Here is a 16,044-nt window from a genome sequence, read left to right as displayed (position 1 = left end):
CACTGTCCCCTCAGGCCACTGAGCATGTCCTGACCGCTGTGCCCCCAGACACCAAGTGTCCCCCCAGCCACGGTCCCCTCTGGCCACTGAGCACCCCAGTCACAGGCTGGGACAGGGTGCAGGACAAGGAGCACGGACACACTCCAGCTTGCACAGCCCTGGCCTCAGGGCCCTCCCGGGGCTCCTGGCACAGCAGGTCCGGGTGAGGTGAGCGGCGTGTTGGGGTGTGCCACGCACCCGCCCCAAACTGGCCAAGCCGGCCCGGCCGGCCCTGGGGCTCCCCTGCAGGTGACAGTGGCTTCCCTGAGCGGGGCCGGGTGCCCTCACCGGGCGCAGGGTGCAGAGCCAGAAGCGGGATGCCCCGCAGCTGAGCACGGCTTCGTGGCGGGCACCATGCAGCCCATGCAGGATGCAGCCAGTGGTGGCATCCTGCAGACCTGTCACTCCGGGGTGGGATGGCGAGGGTTTGGGGAGCTGTACATCAGGGGAGCAGCTGGCACTGGCCCTGCCCTCCCGCCTCTGGCATGGCCCGATGATGATGCCCTGTGCTTCCCCAGGACAGGGTCTGGGGCGTGCACCAGTGGGGAAAGGTGCAGGACCCAGGACCCAGCCCCACGGCCATCAGGATGCCACACTGATGGGTGCCCCAGCTCAGCTCCCTCCTTCCCTTGCAGGGCGGCCATCCCGCTGTATGACGCCGACACGGGCCTGCTGGTGTTGGCAGGGAAGGTGAGGTCCCACGGCAGTGGGGTGCAGGGGGGTGCCTGTGGGTGCAGTGGGGTGCTCCCCACAGCCCCACTCATGCCCTGTCCCCCTCACCTCTCTTCCAGGGAGAAAACCTCCTGTACTGCTTCGAGGTGGCACCCGCGCAGCCAGCGCTCACCCAGGGTAAGCAGGATATATCCCACGCCGGGCTCCTGGCAGCCCCCAGGGGCTGGGTCCTGCCTGCCCCACGGCCACCCTGCCTGTCCCCCCCAGTGACCCAGTGCTGGACGGAGGGCAGCACGCGGGGCCTGGCCACTGTGCCACGCCTGGCCTTGGACGTCATGGCCTGCGAGGTGCTCCGTGTCCTGCAGCTCACCGACACCGCCCTCGTCCCTGTCAGCTACGTGGTGCCACGCAAGGTAAGGGGGGCTGCGGGTGGCACTGTATCACAGCTGCCTGGTGACATCTCATGGGTGACACCTCACCAGCACTAGGTGACAAAAGGGACCCAAGTGTGAGGGACCCAGCCTGGGGAGAGCAGGAGAGGAGGTAAAACCTGGGTGCTGTGTACTGAAACCTGGGTGCTGATGGTGGGTGATGGAGGCTGGGGTTGATGTGTGCTAGATTTGGGAAGTTCATTTGCTGTATGCAAGATGCTGGGTGCTCGCTACTTGCTGGGTGCTGTTGTGTAATGGGTGCTGGGTGCCAGATCCTGAACACCAGATGCTTAAAGCAGATGGAATTTGGGTGCCAAGTTGTGGAGTCTGGGTGCTGGAAGCAGGATCCTGGGTATCAGATCCAGCATGTTGGGTGCTTAAAGCTGAAGCATGTTGGGTGCTTAAAGCTGAAGGCTGGGTGCTGAAACATGGGTGTTGGATGCTGCAAGGGCTGGATGCTGGGTGCTGGGTGCTGTTTGGGAGGTTGGTTGTGTTCAGGGGTATATGAGACAGCCCAAGTCCATGCAGTGTATGACACCTACAGGCTTCGGTGTGCGGCTTGTGGGGACAGGGCTCCACAGCCACAGGGACTGAGGTGCCACGGGGTGCCTGGGGGGCCCAGGGGTGCCCTAGCCCAGGCAGTGCCAGCTGGCAGCAGGACGCAGGCTGTGAGGTTTTGGAGACACCCACCCCACCCTGTCCCCTCTCCCACAGTCCGTCCAGGACTTCCATGAGGATCTGTTCCCCGACTGCACCGGGACGCTGCCAGCCACCGGCGCCCAGGCCTGGTGGGCAGGGGACAGCCAACAGGTCAGTGTCACCCCGGGGGTGTCCTCGCCAGTGGCATTGCCAGGGCTGCCACTGCCCCCTGCCCACCACTATGCTCGCCAGCAGGTGGGGAGAGTCAGCCTGCATCCAGCACGGAGACCCACTGAGACATTCACCTCGCCTATCATTGCCTGCACCCGGCTGCAGGCAGCCAGCATCGTCCCCACAGCTGACACTGGCCCTACCAATACCAACACTGACACTGATGCCGACCAGAGTGTGAGCATGGGGCGCTGGGGAGCTTGCTGGGGTGCTGAGGGATTAGGGGCCCCCCACCACCCTTGGCCTTCAGGGAAGTGGAAAGGCTGGGACACTGGCACCTCCTGCCCACCTGCTCTCTCTCCCATAGGAGGGCAGTGGCTACTCCTCACCATCCTCGCTGGCTTCACCGGGCAGTGCCACCACCTCCCTCTCAGCCAGCACCGGCCCCTCCAGCGGCTTCGCCAGCAGCCCCAGCCAGAAGTCACTGCAGAGCATTTTGGGTGAGCAGGCAGCAGGGTGGGCTCGGTGTCCCCTGGCTGTGGCTGTGCTGGGGGGGACCCAGAGCGCTCACCCGACCCCTGCCTGTGCCAGGGCCCAGCTCACGCTTCCGGCACGCACAGGGCAGGGTGCTGCACCGCGACATGCACCTCACCAACCTGCGGGGGCTCAGCCTCACCACGCCGGGCGAGTGCGACGGCTTCTGCGCCAACCACCAGCGCGTCGCCCTGCCCCTGCTCTCCGCCGGTGGCCAGATCGCCATCCTTGAGGTACCCCCAGCATGGCATGTTGGCCGGCATTGCAGTGGTGGGTGCAGTGCAGGTGACCCCCTGGCTTTCCTCTGCAGCTCTCCAAGCCTGGCCGTCTCCCCGACGGGGCCATACCCACCATCCAGAACAGTGTGGCTGTGGCCGACCTGTCCTGGGACCCCTTCGACCCGCAGCGCCTCGCTGTTGGTACGTGTGCCGTCCCCAGGGAGTTCACAGGGCTACTCCCCTGGCACGAGGCATGCCAGACCACCGTAGTAACCACTGCCCACCCATTTTGGTGCCACAGCGGGTGAAGATGCCAAGATCCGTCTGTGGCGGATCCCGGAGGGAGGGCTGCAGGAGACACTGCAGGAGCCTGAAGCTGTCCTCCAAGGTGAGGGGTGAATGGGGAGGTGCAGCGAGCACCCCATGCTGGGGACTAGCCAGCCCGGTGGTGTCCACATCCCAGGGCAGGTGGGGACAGCCAGGCACTATTCAACCTTACCAGGTCACACGGAGAAGATCTACTCCATTCGCTTCCACCCTGTGGCATCCGATCTCCTGGTTTCTTCTTCCTACGACATGACAGTGCGGATCTGGGAGCTGAGCACTGGGCGGGAAGCCTTGTGCCTGCAGGGACACACCGATCAGGTAACGGATGACACATTTGAGGGCCCTGAGGGGCACATTTGGCCAGGCAGAGGACATAGGACATCTGCCTCCCCAGATCTTCAGCCTGGCTTGGAGCCCTGATGGGAAGAAGCTGGCAACAGTGAGCAAAGATGGTCGGTTACGGCTCTATGAGCCACGGCGCAGCCCTCTGCCTCAACAGGTACAATCAGGGTGATGGGGACAGGCTGGAGAGCTGGGGACCCCCACATGGGCACCTGCCCGCACCCCCAGCTCTGTCCAAGCTGACAGGGTAACCCTGACTTCACACAGGAGGGTCCAGGTCCCGAGGGGGCCCGTGGAGCACGCCTGGTTTGGGTTTGTGGTGGCGACTACCTCCTGGTGTCTGGCTTTGATAGGTAAAGAGGGGCACACACAGGGCAGGGGTCCCCAGGGGACACTGTGCTCCTCCCCCATTGTCACCTCCCTGCAGCCGCAGCGAGAGGAGGATCCTCCTGTACCAGGCACAGGCTCTACCTAAGGGACCCTTGTCTGTCCTTGGCCTTGACGTGGCCCCTTCCACCCTCCTGCCCTTCTACGATGAGGATACTGGTGTTGTCTTCCTCACTGGCAAGGTGAGGGCCTACCCCTCAAAAACCAGGGAGCTACTGACCCACAGCACCCCAACCGTGCGGAGGGACCCTCCATGCACCGCCCTGCCAACCCATCTTGCTCCATCCCCAGGGTGACACCAGAGTCTTCCTCTATGAGGTGACGCCTGAGCCACCCTATTTCCTTGAGTGCAACAGCTTCACCTCCAGTGAACCCCACAAGGTAAGGGGAGGCCCACCGCGGCTGTGCTGCCTGTCCCTGACCCCTGCCTGCGCTGCCAGACCCACAGCAGACCCCACTCACGCCTGTGCCCCATCAGGGCTTCATCTTCCTGCCCAAAACAGTGTGTGAGGTGCGAGAGGTGGAGTTCGCCCGGGCGCTGCGCCTCGGGCAGAGCACCCTCGAGCCTGTGGCTTTCCACGTGCCACGTGTCAAGGTAGGTGGTGGGGGCCCGGCTGTGTCTGGGGGGTAGTACAGGAAGCAGGACCCCGCTCAGCACCCCTCGCCCTGCAGAAGGAATATTTCCAGGACGATATCTACCCGCCGACCCGTGTCTGGTGGGAGCCGGCCCTCGGCGCCAGCGCCTGGCTGTCGGGGGAGGACAGGCAGCAGCACCGCACCAGCCTGCAGCCCGCAGACATGACGCCAGGTGGGTGCAGAAGGGCCGGGCGAGGGCCCCCGAGGACGAGGGGGTGTGTAAGGGGGTATCAGCCATGGGGCAAACCTCCTGCCCCACGGCAACGCCGCTCTCCCAGTGAGCCGGGCCCCGAAAGAGGCCCCAGCGCGGAAGTTCGTCCCTGCGTCCGTGTACCTGCAGGAGAAGTCTGACGAGCAGAAGAAGGAGGAGGTGGGTGCTTGGGCACCCCCCCTTCCGCGGGGCCTGGGCTGGGGGCGATGCCCCGGCCCCACGGTGCTGCCCTGCCTCCCTGCAGCTCCTGAGTGCCATGGTGGCCCGGCTGGGCAACCGGGACGACCCGCTGCCGCAGGACTCCTTCGAGGGGGTGGACGAGGACGAGTGGGTAGGTGCCGGGGGGGAGTATGTGTGTGTGTGTGAGACCCTCGGGGCCGGTCCCGCCGCACCCCTCACCCCACCGGGCCTCCGCAGGACTAGGCGGGACCCCGGCACCCCGCGGACCACGCCGGCGGGACCCCGGCGAGGACGGCGCGCAGGAGGAGGAGCCGCGAGACCCGTCCCGGCTAAGGGGAGACCGGCAGGGGCCGCTCCAGGCCCCGCAGCGGCCATGGGCCCCGTGCCCGCCGCGGGCAGGCCCCGCTATTAAAACCGCTGCCGCAGCACCCGTCTCCCGCCGTGACTCCGCGCCAGGCCGGGGAACCGGGGACCGGGAAGGGGAGGAAACGGGGCACGCACGGGCCGGCCCCCGGGGAACCACGCGCCGAGCAGCCCCGCCAGCTACCGGCGGCACCGCCCTGGCGCGGCCGCCAGGGGGTGCTGTGCTCGCCGAGAAGGGTTGAGGCGCTCCACCCCGCGCCGCCGCCGTCTCTGTAGCCGCTGCGACCTTCGCTCCTTGACCCCGTGACCGGCCGGTGCGGAAGCGGCGGCGGGGCCATGGTGAGCGGAGCGGGAGCGGCGGGGCGGGCGGTGGCACCGGGCGCGGGCACAGGAGCGGGCGCGGCGCCGGGCGGGCAGGGCCCCGCGGGACGGGGCAGGGGCCGGGCGCGAGGGGAGGGCACGGGGCGGAGCGGGGCCGGCCGGGCCCGGGCAGTGACAGCGGCGTGTCCCCGCAGGCCAAGTACCTGGCGCAGATCATCCTGGTGGGGGCCCAGGTGGTCGGACGGGCCTTCATGCGGGCGCTGCGCCAGGAGTTCGCAGGTACGAGCCCAGCCGCCGCCGCGGTGCCGGGCTGGCGCCCCGTGTGCCCGGCCGGGCACCCCCAGCCCTAACCCCGGGCTCCCCGCCGCTCCTCATGCATGGGGCAGGGCTTGTCGCAGGGTGACCCTCAGCGCCCATCCCAGCACCACGGCCAGGCTCCGAGACACCCCACAACCCCAAAGGGCAGAGTGAGATGCGCCCCCAGCACAAGGGAGCCACAGCCCTGCCCTTCCCACCTCTGCCTGCCTGCAGCCTGGCTCGCTGTGGGCACTGACAGCAAATGGGTGTTCCCCCTGGTTCTTGCCACCTCCCCAGCACTGGGAACATCGTCCGGGTGACCCCCATGGGCTGGAGGCAGCAGGAGGAGAGCAGGAGGTGAAACCGGGGCTTAGCACCTCGGAGCCCATGGGCTTTGCTGCCCAGTACCCTCCCGAGGCCTGGGGGGTCCCCGGGGGCGGTGCTGGGGGGACTCACACTCTCGGTGTCTCTGGGCAGCGAGCCGAGCAGCGGCAGATGCACGAGGGCGCTCGGAGAGGCCCCAGTCCGCTGCTGCCTCCAGGATCATTGGCATCAGCCTCCAGGAAGCTCAGCAGATCCTGAACGTCTCAAACCTCAACCCAGAGGAGATCCAGAAGGTAGAGGCTCCCTCAGAGCTGGAGAGGGATGGTGCTGGCAGGGCCCTGCTCCGCCATGGCTGCTGCCTGGTGTGGTGCTGTCCTGGGCCCAATTAATCCCAGTTTGAGGTTTCCCTTCCCCAGCTGGAGGAGCGTGCTGGCAGCTCACGGGCATTAGCAGCCTGCCCAGCTTGACCCCTGCATTTCCTCAGTAGTGCTGCTCAGGGAGGGGATGTGGGACCCCCAGAGGCACCCAGCCAGGAGCATGGGGACCCACTGGGGGGTCAGGCAGAACCAGCCATGTCCCCAGGATTGCACTTGTCACCTCCAGCACCGCCGCGGGAGTTCGGGGCTGGGGAGGGCAGAGGATGTGGATCTAATAGGGAACTTCTGCTTGGCAGAACTACGACCACTTGTTCAAGGTGAACGACAAGTCGGTGGGAGGCTCCTTCTACCTGCAGTCCAAGGTGAGCCAAAGGAGGAGTGGAGCTGGGGCTGTGCTGGCACCCAGCCCTGTCCTCAGCACCTTCCCCTGCCTGGAATTTGGGAGAGCAGAGCTGGAGCGTTGGCACAGATGAGGCGGGGAGGGGAAGGGGCAGCCCTGTCCCTGTGTGTCACCCTGTCCCCATGTCCTGCAGGTGGTGAGAGCGAAGGAGCGGCTGGATGAGGAGCTCCGCATCCAGGCTAAAGATGAGAAAGAGAAAAGCCAGAAAGCTGAGACGTGACCCCTGCTGCCCCATGTCCCTCACCCTTAACTTATAGGTAGCTAATAAATACTACATACTCTAGCACCTGGCCTGGCTGCTCTGTGCCCTGGGAGAGGGGACTCACCCACCACCCCAGAGGGGATCGGTCCCTGCAAGGGGCTGGCGGGGCTGGGCTTTGCCCTTCGGAGGAGGAGGGAGGCAGCTGGGGAAGAACGGGTAGTCCCAGGGAATTGAGGGCTGCCACGGCTCAAGTGGCTCCCGGGAAGGTATTTTCATGGGGGGTTCGGACACTCTTGGCCTGAGCGCACAGATACCTCTGACTCCGTACCCCAGGAGTGCCAGGAGCTCTGTGCCGTTAACCTCCCACTGCGGGCAGGTTGCTGGGATGGGCTGAGGGGCCGAGGGGGACACACTGACACTGTGGCCACCTCTACCTGCGGCTCATCCCACAGACGCTGGCAGGGCTTTGCTGGCACCACAGCTGCCAGCCCAGGAGTGTGGGGACTTGCTAGGGGAGTCAGGCAGAGCAGCTGTGTCCTGGGATGTGGACAGAGCTCCTGTCCCACTCCTGTACCCCTCTGTCCCCACTGTGGTCTCCTCGCTGCCATCACCATGGTCATGCACTGAAACAGGAACTTACTTCAACTTCACTTTATTGTTTTCTTAATAAACTTCCTCTCCCCTGGACGAATATAGTGTTATAGTCGTTAGCTTATCTGTTACTTCTGCAGTCCTTAAAACGCTACGCTAACAGCGATGGAGCCCAACAGGAGGAAAATAAAAACAACCCAGAAACTACGATAGAAAGGCACTTCGAGACCGTTAAAATACTGATGTCCTGGAATGTGCAACAACCAACTGATGAAGGAGCAAGGAGACGTACACGGTACACTGGCCGGGGTGGCCTGGTCGGTGGCCTGTGGCCATGCTGGGGCTGTGGCAGCGCCCAGCCCAGGGAGGGTGAGGGCAGGGAGACCGGCTCCCCGCGGGGCACACATGGCTGAGGGCTCCTTCCAGCATGGAGGGGGCAGGATGAGGGAGACCCCTGCCCTGGTTCAGAGGAGGCCGTAAGCAGGGTCCTGCCCGGCAGCAGGAGGTACATGGGCCCCCCCTGCATGTGCCAGGGGTGGCTCCAAGCTCTGCCTGCACAGAGGCCACACATGCTGCCCACTCCTGGCCCTGTGGCAGCATCCTGCCCACTCTAGCGCTGCCCCATGGCCTAGGGGGGCTCATCTGGGAACATCCTATCCCAAGGAGCAGGCACCCCCGCCAGCCACTGCCAACATGCCACTGGCAGCAGCTCTGCCGATGCCTGGAGTCGTGTCCCCGCTGCCTGTTGCCCACATGCGGTACATGGTTAGGTATGAACGTAGCTAAACAGGGTGGCTCTGCCCCGGCGCGGAGCCGGCACGGTGAGCGGCACACACAGCCATGTGCCTTGTCACAGGGAGGGCCGGGGAGGCGGCAGGGACAAGGGCGGCTGCGGAGCAGAGGTGATGTGGGCGGACACCAGGCCGGCAGGTGCCCAGCCAGCTGGGCCCGGCACGAGGGTGCCGTGGCCATGGCACTGCCCACAGCTATGCCGGCCAGGCGGGTTGGACAGAGCTGGGCACAGCTTGGGACTGTGGGAGCGGTTCTCCCCGAGCTGTCACCCCGCTGTCCATGTGGTGAGAGGCTGGAGCAGCCTCCACAGCACCAGCGGTGCCAAGGCCTTGGGCAGGGAGATGCGGAGTCAGCGGCAGCAGATGAGCCCGAGCGGGACCCTGCCAGAGCAGGGGCTGGTCGAGAAATAAATAGCGGCGTATCCAGCTGCCCAGGCCAGGGGGGTGCAGGGGAACCCCTGAACGCCCGCCTGCCCCATGGCTGCCCCTCGTGTGGGGTCGCAGCCGGCTGTGGCTACTGAGGGATTATTGCTTTTCTCAGAAGAGTTCGTTCTTCTTTCGTGATGGTTAAAAGCATGAACAAGGCCCTTGGGGACTGCAGGGGGGGGAAGAGGGGGCAATGCCCCCCCATCCCCAGGGAGTGGGATCTGCCCACTGGGCCGGTGGCTGGCCCCGGGCATCGTCGGGCCCCTCAATTCACGGTGGCGGGTTTGAGCAGCAGGGAGCCGGGGGGGATGAGCACCCAGCCTGGGGGCAGCGCCTCGGGGCTCCCCCCAGACCCCACGCCAGCCGAGAGGTCGAGCACGGCCCCCGGCAGCAGTGCCAGGCTCTCGGGGGGCACTCGTGGCCGTCCTGGCTCCGTCCGTTCACACCTCTCCTTGCGGCTCTCTGCCCCCTTGCCTGCTTTGGGTGGCCGCCCCTCAGCCCCGCTGCCCTTCTCCCCTTCAGCCTTGGCCGCGCCGGCCAGCAGCGACATGACGGGCAGCCCCAGCCCCGCCGCGAAGGGCGAGGGCAGCAGCGGGCTCTTGGCCAAGTTCAAGGGGCCACCGTTGAGGGGCAGGACGGGGCCAGGCAGGGCGGGCAGCGCACCGGCAGCCCCGCAGCCCAGGGCGCTGAGGTCGAGCGGGGCTGGAGCCAAAGGGATGGGCAACGCCGGGAGCCCCGGGGGACCGAAGAGGGCAGCGGGGTTGGGGATCACGAGCTGCGCCCCATTAACGTAGGGCATCTCCGCTGAGCCCAGGGGTGTTTTGGGAGGTGGGTGGACCTTGAGCATCTCCGGGTGCTCCGGGGAGACAAAATGGCCGTGGGCTTTGATGTGCTTGCGGAGGGAGCTGGGGTCAGTGTAGCGCTTGTGGCAGCCCGGCATCTTGCAGGAGTAGGGCTTCTCCACATAGTGGGTGCGGGTGTGCTTGAAGCGGTCGCTCGAGTTGGAGTAACGCTTGTTGCAGCCTTCGTAGGGGCAGATGTAGGGCTTCTCGCCTGCGGGACAGCACAGCACTGTGTCTGCTGAGGAGCAGGGCCAGCCCTGCCGGGTCCCCTTCGTGTGTCCCCCCTCCCCGCTCCCCCGCGGTGGCCTGTGCTGACCTGTGTGCGAGCGGTTGTGGATTTTCAGGTTCTCCAGGCGGGAGAAGCTCTTGTTGCAGGTGGGGCAGCGATGTGGCTTCTCGTTGGTGTGCGTCCGGATGTGGATCAGCATCTTGTACCTGCCAGGGCCAGGGAGACATCAGGGGAGGGGGGACAGGGACATCCAGGCCAGCACCATCATCCAGCCCCCCAGGACCCTGCACCCCATGCTGGAGGGATGCTGGCTGGAGACCTCCCCCTGCACAGCCCTCACTGCTGGGCTCCTGTCCCCCCATGGTGACCTGGAGCAGCCCCCCAGGAACCCCACAGCTCTCCCAGAGCTCCCCCTTGCCCACCTGGCGTTGAAGCCCCGGCCATGGCGGGCACAGCCCTCCCAGTGGCAGCAGTACCCCGCGTCCTTCTCGGGTTTGACATGGAAGTCGTTGACGTGGTCCACCAGGTCTTGCAGGAGGTCAAAGAACTGGTTGCACTGTGGGCAGGAGGCCGGGGGTGAGGGGGCCACAAGGGTGGGCATCAGGGATGGAACCAGGAAATGGAAATGGCCCTTTGCATGAATCCCCCAGCCCCATATCACCCTCCCCAGTATCTCTGCAGAGCCCCCAGCTCCCCATCACCCCTAAACTGTCCCTGCGTGCACCCCCAGCCCCACATCCCCCCTTCAAGCCCCAAAGACCTCTAACATGGCCTTCCAGCCCCATGTCCCTGCCCAGCCCCAACATGCCCCTGTGTGGCCCCCAACTCCCAGACAGCCCCTCCCCCCTTCAATGCCCCACACAGTCTCCCAGCCCCCCATGACCATGCCCAGCCCCACAAAGATTCTGCACAGCTCCCTCCCAGCCCCATAACCCCCATCACTCCCCCAGTCCTCCCTGCTGACCTTGGACCAGCGGCAGACGAGCTGCTTGGGCAGGGGCAGCTCGGTGGGCAGGCGCTTCTCCTTGCTGGGGGGCAGGAAGGCAGTGGGGGGCAGGTGCAGGGCTCCCCCTGCTCCCAGCGGCAGGAAGAACTGGAAGGAGCTGGGGAGGCCGTCGATGTAGCGCAGGGACTGGAAATCCTGGAGCAGAGCCCGGGGAGGGGAGCGTTGGGGGATGGATGGAGGCCCCCAGAGACCCCAGAACACCCTACAGCCCCCCCAGGGGGCATGCGGGGATGCCACTGGGGCCGGGGGGGACATTGACCCCGGGGTGAGTGTACACACTGAGGGCCTGTGTCACGGGCAGCCCTGGGCACGCTGCCGAGGTCAGGCACAATCCCCACCGCTGGGGTCACCCCGGAGGCGCACACAGCCATACTTACGTGGGGGGTGAGGGGCCCAGGCAGGTCCCCGCTGCCCTGGCGCTCGGGGGAGAGTGAGGTGCTGCCAACCGGAGACTCCCCACCAGAGCGTGGTGAGAGGCTGAGGTCCACCACCGGCACAGCGGCGAAGCGCCCGTCCCGCGGCTCCACCAGCCTCGAGTGTGCCAGGAGGCTGCTGGGGGACGGCCCGGCCCGGCGGCCCCCCCGGTTGCCCCCCCGGCCATCCCCGGCCGGCGGGGTGTGCGGGCGCTGGGGAGCGCGGGGTCGGGCACCAGGGGCACCCCGCTTCTCCCGCGCAGCTCGCAGCTTGGAGATGCTCAGCTTGAGGTCCAGTGGCTCCTCCAGTGAATGCATGGTGCCGGGGTGGGCGCTGTGGGGGACACGCAGGGGTCACTGCGGTGAGGGAGGGCTCTGGGGCCACCTGAAGCATCGCCCCAGCCTGGCCCCACAGCGATGCCTGTTGCTGCTCCAGACCGGAGGCCGAGCAGGCGCTGGTGGCCGCGGTGCTGGCCGCGGTGCTGGCATGGGACTGTGCCGGCCACCCTCCCGTGGGGCCCCTGCAGCGGGCAAAGGGCAGGGCACAGCCATGGCCCCCCCACGGGCCCTCAGTGTCCCCAGCCTGTCCTCTCCTGGCCCTCTCTGGGGGTTGCCAACCTCCGGGGCCAACGCAGCCCCTTGGCCAACTACCAAACCCTGCGGCCCTGGGAGCTGTGGTGTCCCCGTTCTGCCCCCCAGTTCACCCGTTGGTCTGCCTGTCCCCACAGGCCTGCCCCAGCGAGGCCTTTCCCAGCGGCAGAGCAGGGCGGTGGCAGCCACCAGCCCGGCGGTGACCCAGGCGGCCGAGCCCCCTGGCCCCAGCCCCGGAGGCGGCAGAGCTTCCTCCCCGCCGGGGCCCCTTCCCTGCCGGCCAGCACCGCTGCCTGCCGGGGCCAGGCTGGGGCTGCCTGCACACAGTTCGGTGTGGCATGGCACTGCATGGCACGGCACGCCACAGCATAGCACTGCATGGCACAGCAGGTCTGCTGCCTGCAAGCACGCATCCCAGGATGTGGTGGGGGACCAGACCCCCCCATACTACTGTCCCCAGGGTGACACACTACACTGCAGACCACCCTGTGTCATGATCCCACAGCTCCCTCCCCCCCTCAAAACTGCCACCTCCATGACTCGGCTGCAGCTGAGAACAGGCAGCTCGGTGCAGGAGTGAGCGCCTGAGCCTGACCCGTGGCAGTGCCAACCCAGTCCCGGCTGTGTGCCCGTGTCCGTCCCCCTCCCACCACCCGCGTTGCCCAGGGCAGGATGAGGGCAGCCGAAGGGCTGTGTTGCAGGCACGGTGCACCCAGTGCAGCAGCGGGGGCCCCCCATCCGCCCCCGCCCAGGGGGCCTGTCCCCTGCCCTGCCCTGCCGGCGGGGCCCCCTGCGCTGGCGGGGGTCCAGCCCGGCTCAGACGCTGAGGAATGCGGAGGAGCCGCGGGGGGCATGGGGCCCGGCCGGTGGGGCGGGGGACCCCCCGCCTGCACCCCCCAGCAGCGCTGCCCCCACCTCGGCCATGGGTCTGGCCCCATGGGGGGTCCCTGTCGCAAGCTCCCCTGCCCTGCAGGGGGGACATCTCCCTGAGCTCCCCATGGTCATGGGGCCTGCCCCATAGCAGGGTCCCTCCTCTCCGGGGGGGGTCTCTGCCTGAGCCTCCACCTCCTCCCATAGGTGTGGGGCCTGCCCCATAGCACAGTCCCACCCCTTCTGGCAGAGCCACCCTCCTGATGCCCCAAAGCTATGGGGCCTGACCCACAGCAGGGTCCCTGCTCTTCATGGGTTCTCACCCCCTGCCTCACAGGAGGTTCCTGCCCCAAGCCCCCCATGGTTCTCAGGCTCCAGCCACCCCCCCCATGTGCCCCACAGCATGGTGGCACAGCTCAAGGACTGACAGACGGATGGCGGGCAGGACTCACAGCTGGGATGCCGCAGTGGGACCCCCTGCCAAGGAAGCAGGACAGGGCCTCAGCAGACCCCAGAGACGGGGGTCCCGCAGGGGGGCCAGCCAAGGCGTCGGGACTGGTCCCACCATGGTGGCCACGTCCCCACATCCCCGGGGTGCGGAGTTTGGGGGGTCCCGGGGCGGGCGGTGCCGGGTGGGGGCCCTCGGGCGGCCCCGGGCGGGGCGGTGGGAAAGGGGCCTCCAGGCGCTGACGCCACGGCTCCAGCGCGGCCCGAGCAGGCGCTGCCAAACCACGCGGCCCCGCCGCCGCCGCCGCTCCTGGGAACCGGCCCCGCTTGGGGCTGCGACACCGCGGGGGCCCCGCCGGGATCGGGATGGGGCCGGGACTAGCCCCGCGGCGGCTCGGCCTCGGCCGCCCCAGCACCTGCGGCCCCTGCGAGAGGCCCCTGCGCTCCCCCCCGGCCTCTGCTGCCCGCGCCAGGCGCTGCCAGCCCGGCCACGGCCCAGCTTCCCCTCCGGCCGCCCAGCGAGCCCCCCCGCCGCGCCAGTTCAAACCAGTCCAGCGCGGCGCTGGGCCCAGGGGCTTCCCAGTCTGGGCGGGGGCCGCTGGGATGGAGCCCGGGTGCAGGGGGGGCCCCCCCCTCTCCGCCGGCTGGGCTGGTGTCCCCTAAGTCCCCACACACTGCCCGTCCAGGCGGCATGGCCGCGGAACCGGGGTGACCCTGGTGCAGCCGATGGGGTGCCAGTCCTCCGGGACACCCCGCCGCTGGCATGGCCGTGGTGCCCCCCCGCTCCAGCCCCAGCTGCGCCCAAAACCCGCCAGGACCAGTGCGGGTGCAGGGGGGCCGCGGGGCAGAGACTTCCCGGCGGCGGCGGCGGAGGCGGAGAGGGATGCCAACAGCAAGGGATGCCAACGGCGATGGATGCCAAAGCCGGGCCCTCGTCGCCCCGAGAGGCACGGTGACCCCGGGGCTTGGCGAGCGGGTGCGGTGCCAGGGCTGCGGGCAGGCAGGACTCAGCCCCCCCGGCACGGCGCTGCCAGCTCCTGGTAGGGCTGGCGGAGGCAGGCTGGCACCACCACAAGCATCGGGCAGCCCCCAGAGCCTCCCGTGCCGAGTGGCATTGGTGGGTTGGCAGGACCTGGCCTTGCCACCTCAGTCTGCACCACCACTGCTGCCCGGGTCATTGTCCACATGGCTGCTGGCAGGGCACAGGCCACCGTGGGACCTGCCATCCCTTCATGTCCCACTGTGGACAGCACTAGCACTGCCGCTCCTCACTGAAGCCCAGGAATGCCTGCCAGGGCTGGGGGGGCCACATCCTGCTGGTGGCTCTGGCTTGTCACCATCCCCTCAGCACCCACCACCCCACGAGGGCTGATGGCAGCTCCCAACGATGTCCCCAGGAGTGGCCATGGCTCTGGTCCCCAAGTGAGGCCGGTGACACAGTCCCCCTTTCCCAAGCGCATGGCATGGGGAAGCCGTGAGGATCCTGGCAGGAGGCTGAGGCAAGCCCCATCTCTGGGGAGCAGCCCTGCAGTGGTGATGCTACCCATGGCATGCACCCTGTCACCTCTGCCAGGGGACACACCAGAGCACACCGGGATGGGAGCAGGGCTGGTCCCTGTTCACCAGCAGATCCAACTCCGGGGTAGGGGCCCAGGCTGTGGGATGTGGTGACAGCAAGCAAGCAGGGTGACACAAAGGCACAGGGAAGGGGAGGTGGCCGCTTGCAGAGGGGTTTCTCCATGCTGGTCAGAGGACCAGCCCCTGCAGCAGGACCCGGAGACATCGGAGACAATTTGTGGCAGTCCTTGCCCCCCGCTGCTGGCACTTCGCAGATGGGTCACCCCATCCAGGCCCCCAAACCCGCCGGTGCCGGCACAGCCTGGGCTCAGCCACTCCACATCGCCCCTCGAGGCCGCGATTCCGGCCCCCCCCCCCCCCCCGCGATGGGGACCGGGGGTGACCGGTGGCACAAGCGGCCGGGATGGAGCTGCCCTGAGGCCCCCGCCAAAGCCACCCCATCGCACGCACGGACACCGGGGGGGTCCCCAGGGTGGCCGCGAGTGGCGGAGCCACCCACCGCGTCCCGCCGCAGCCCCCGCCCCACAGCCAAGGTCAGGACACCCGCCCGGGCGCGGGGGGACAGCGGGTGACGGCCACCCCCTCGCACCCTTCTCTGCGCCTCACCCCACCCGCCACCCATCCGTGTCCTCCAGGGTGGCCCCGCGCTCCCGCCGCTTCCCCCCTTACCCCCCCCATGTCCCGGGACTGCAGCGGGGCCACGTCCCATGTGTTCCCCCCTCCACTCCCGACGGCGGGGGGCTGCAGGTGCCGAGCCAGGGACCCCTCCGCCCCCCGGGGCAGGTCCCGGAGCTCCCGACGGGGCGGGGAAGGGGCTTCCCAGGAGGGTTGTTCCCCCGCCGTTGGCGGCAGCATCCTCCTCCTCCTCCTTCTCTGCCTCCCCACACCTCCCGCGGGCACAGCGGCGCGACAAAGCGCCGGTCTCCGCTGCGCGATCGTACCTGCGGCGGGGGCTCAGCGCCGGCGGCGGGCGGGGAGCGGGGCGGGAAGCGGGGCTTGGCGGAGCGGGCCCCCCCGCTGCCGGGCCGCCGGGCCGCTCCGCCACATCTGCAGGGGCTGGGGGCGGGGGCGGCGGCGGGGCTCTGCCCCCCCCTCCCCGGTCCCCCGGGCGGCGGCGGCGGAGGGCGGCGGCGGGGCGGGGGCTCTGCCCGCCGTGATTTATGGCCGCCCCGCACCGACCGGCCCGGCC

At 68.2% G+C, this 16,044-nt stretch overlaps 3 protein-coding genes across 3 annotated transcripts in view; 2 read left to right on the top strand and 1 right to left on the bottom strand.

Annotated features, from left to right (window-relative positions):
• The window catches only part of LOC115606457 (coronin-7-like), a 38,348-nt gene extending 32,006 nt beyond the window's left edge, over positions 1-6,342 (top strand). Inside the window, exons 10-29 of the mRNA XM_030482382.1 lie at positions 675-729; positions 831-888; positions 979-1,124; positions 1,857-1,952; positions 2,037-2,189; positions 2,320-2,452; positions 2,544-2,719; positions 2,797-2,905; positions 3,006-3,092; positions 3,207-3,349; positions 3,426-3,530; positions 3,641-3,726; positions 3,801-3,942; positions 4,052-4,141; positions 4,239-4,355; positions 4,433-4,568; positions 4,675-4,766; positions 4,852-4,938; positions 5,025-5,489; positions 6,246-6,342. Of these exons, the coding sequence (XP_030338242.1) occupies positions 675-729; positions 831-888; positions 979-1,124; positions 1,857-1,952; positions 2,037-2,189; positions 2,320-2,452; positions 2,544-2,719; positions 2,797-2,905; positions 3,006-3,092; positions 3,207-3,349; positions 3,426-3,530; positions 3,641-3,726; positions 3,801-3,942; positions 4,052-4,141; positions 4,239-4,355; positions 4,433-4,568; positions 4,675-4,766; positions 4,852-4,938; positions 5,025-5,030 (2,017 nt within the window). The 3' untranslated portion in view covers positions 5,031-5,489; positions 6,246-6,342. The remainder of the gene's footprint in view (positions 1-674; positions 730-830; positions 889-978; positions 1,125-1,856; positions 1,953-2,036; positions 2,190-2,319; positions 2,453-2,543; positions 2,720-2,796; positions 2,906-3,005; positions 3,093-3,206; positions 3,350-3,425; positions 3,531-3,640; positions 3,727-3,800; positions 3,943-4,051; positions 4,142-4,238; positions 4,356-4,432; positions 4,569-4,674; positions 4,767-4,851; positions 4,939-5,024; positions 5,490-6,245) is intronic.
• On the top strand, positions 5,025-7,153 carry PAM16 (presequence translocase associated motor 16). Its single transcript, XM_030482385.1, has 5 exons — positions 5,025-5,489; positions 5,666-5,750; positions 6,246-6,385; positions 6,766-6,831; positions 7,003-7,153. The coding sequence occupies exons 1-5, from the start codon at positions 5,487-5,489 to the stop codon at positions 7,087-7,089; spliced, it is 381 nt and encodes a 126-aa protein (XP_030338245.1). The 5' UTR covers positions 5,025-5,486; the 3' UTR covers positions 7,090-7,153.
• Positions 7,154-7,707: 554 nt separating this feature from the next.
• Positions 7,708-16,044, bottom strand: GLIS2 (GLIS family zinc finger 2). The gene is made up of 6 exons (XM_030482384.1): positions 15,797-16,044; positions 11,334-11,703; positions 10,915-11,091; positions 10,373-10,506; positions 10,038-10,156; positions 7,708-9,932 (listed from the first exon to the last, which is right to left on the bottom strand). Exons 2-6 carry the CDS (start codon positions 11,685-11,687, stop codon positions 9,145-9,147), a joined length of 1,572 nt encoding a protein of 523 aa, XP_030338244.1. The 5' UTR covers positions 11,688-11,703; positions 15,797-16,044; the 3' UTR covers positions 7,708-9,144.

This window comes from Strigops habroptila, chromosome 4 (assembly GCF_004027225.2).
Source record: "Strigops habroptila isolate Jane chromosome 4, bStrHab1.2.pri, whole genome shotgun sequence".
Classification (NCBI taxonomy): domain Eukaryota; kingdom Metazoa; phylum Chordata; class Aves; order Psittaciformes; family Psittacidae; genus Strigops; species Strigops habroptila.
Note: the sequence above shows the minus strand (reverse complement) of the source record. Positions and strands in the feature narration are given on the sequence as shown.

What these genes read in the sequence shown, in the direction of transcription:
- PAM16 (XM_030482385.1), top strand. An exon ending in GCTGCGCCAGGAGTTCGCAG is followed by an intron (nt 5,751 to 6,245) that starts GTACGAGCCCAG and finishes GTCTCTGGGCAG; the next exon opens with CGAGCCGAGCAGCGGCAGAT. An exon ending in CCTTCTACCTGCAGTCCAAG is followed by an intron (nt 6,832 to 7,002) that starts GTGAGCCAAAGG and finishes CATGTCCTGCAG; the next exon opens with GTGGTGAGAGCGAAGGAGCG.
- GLIS2 (XM_030482384.1), bottom strand. Translation starts at nt 11,687, where the DNA reads ATGCATTCACTGGAGGAGCCACTGGACCTCAAGCTGAGCATCTCCAAG. An exon ending in CTGGGCCCCTCACCCCCCAC is followed by an intron (nt 11,092 to 11,333) that starts GTAAGTATGGCT and finishes GCTCTGCTCCAG; the next exon opens with GATTTCCAGTCCCTGCGCTA. An exon ending in TCGTCTGCCGCTGGTCCAAG is followed by an intron (nt 10,507 to 10,914) that starts GTCAGCAGGGAG and finishes TCCTGCCCACAG; the next exon opens with TGCAACCAGTTCTTTGACCT.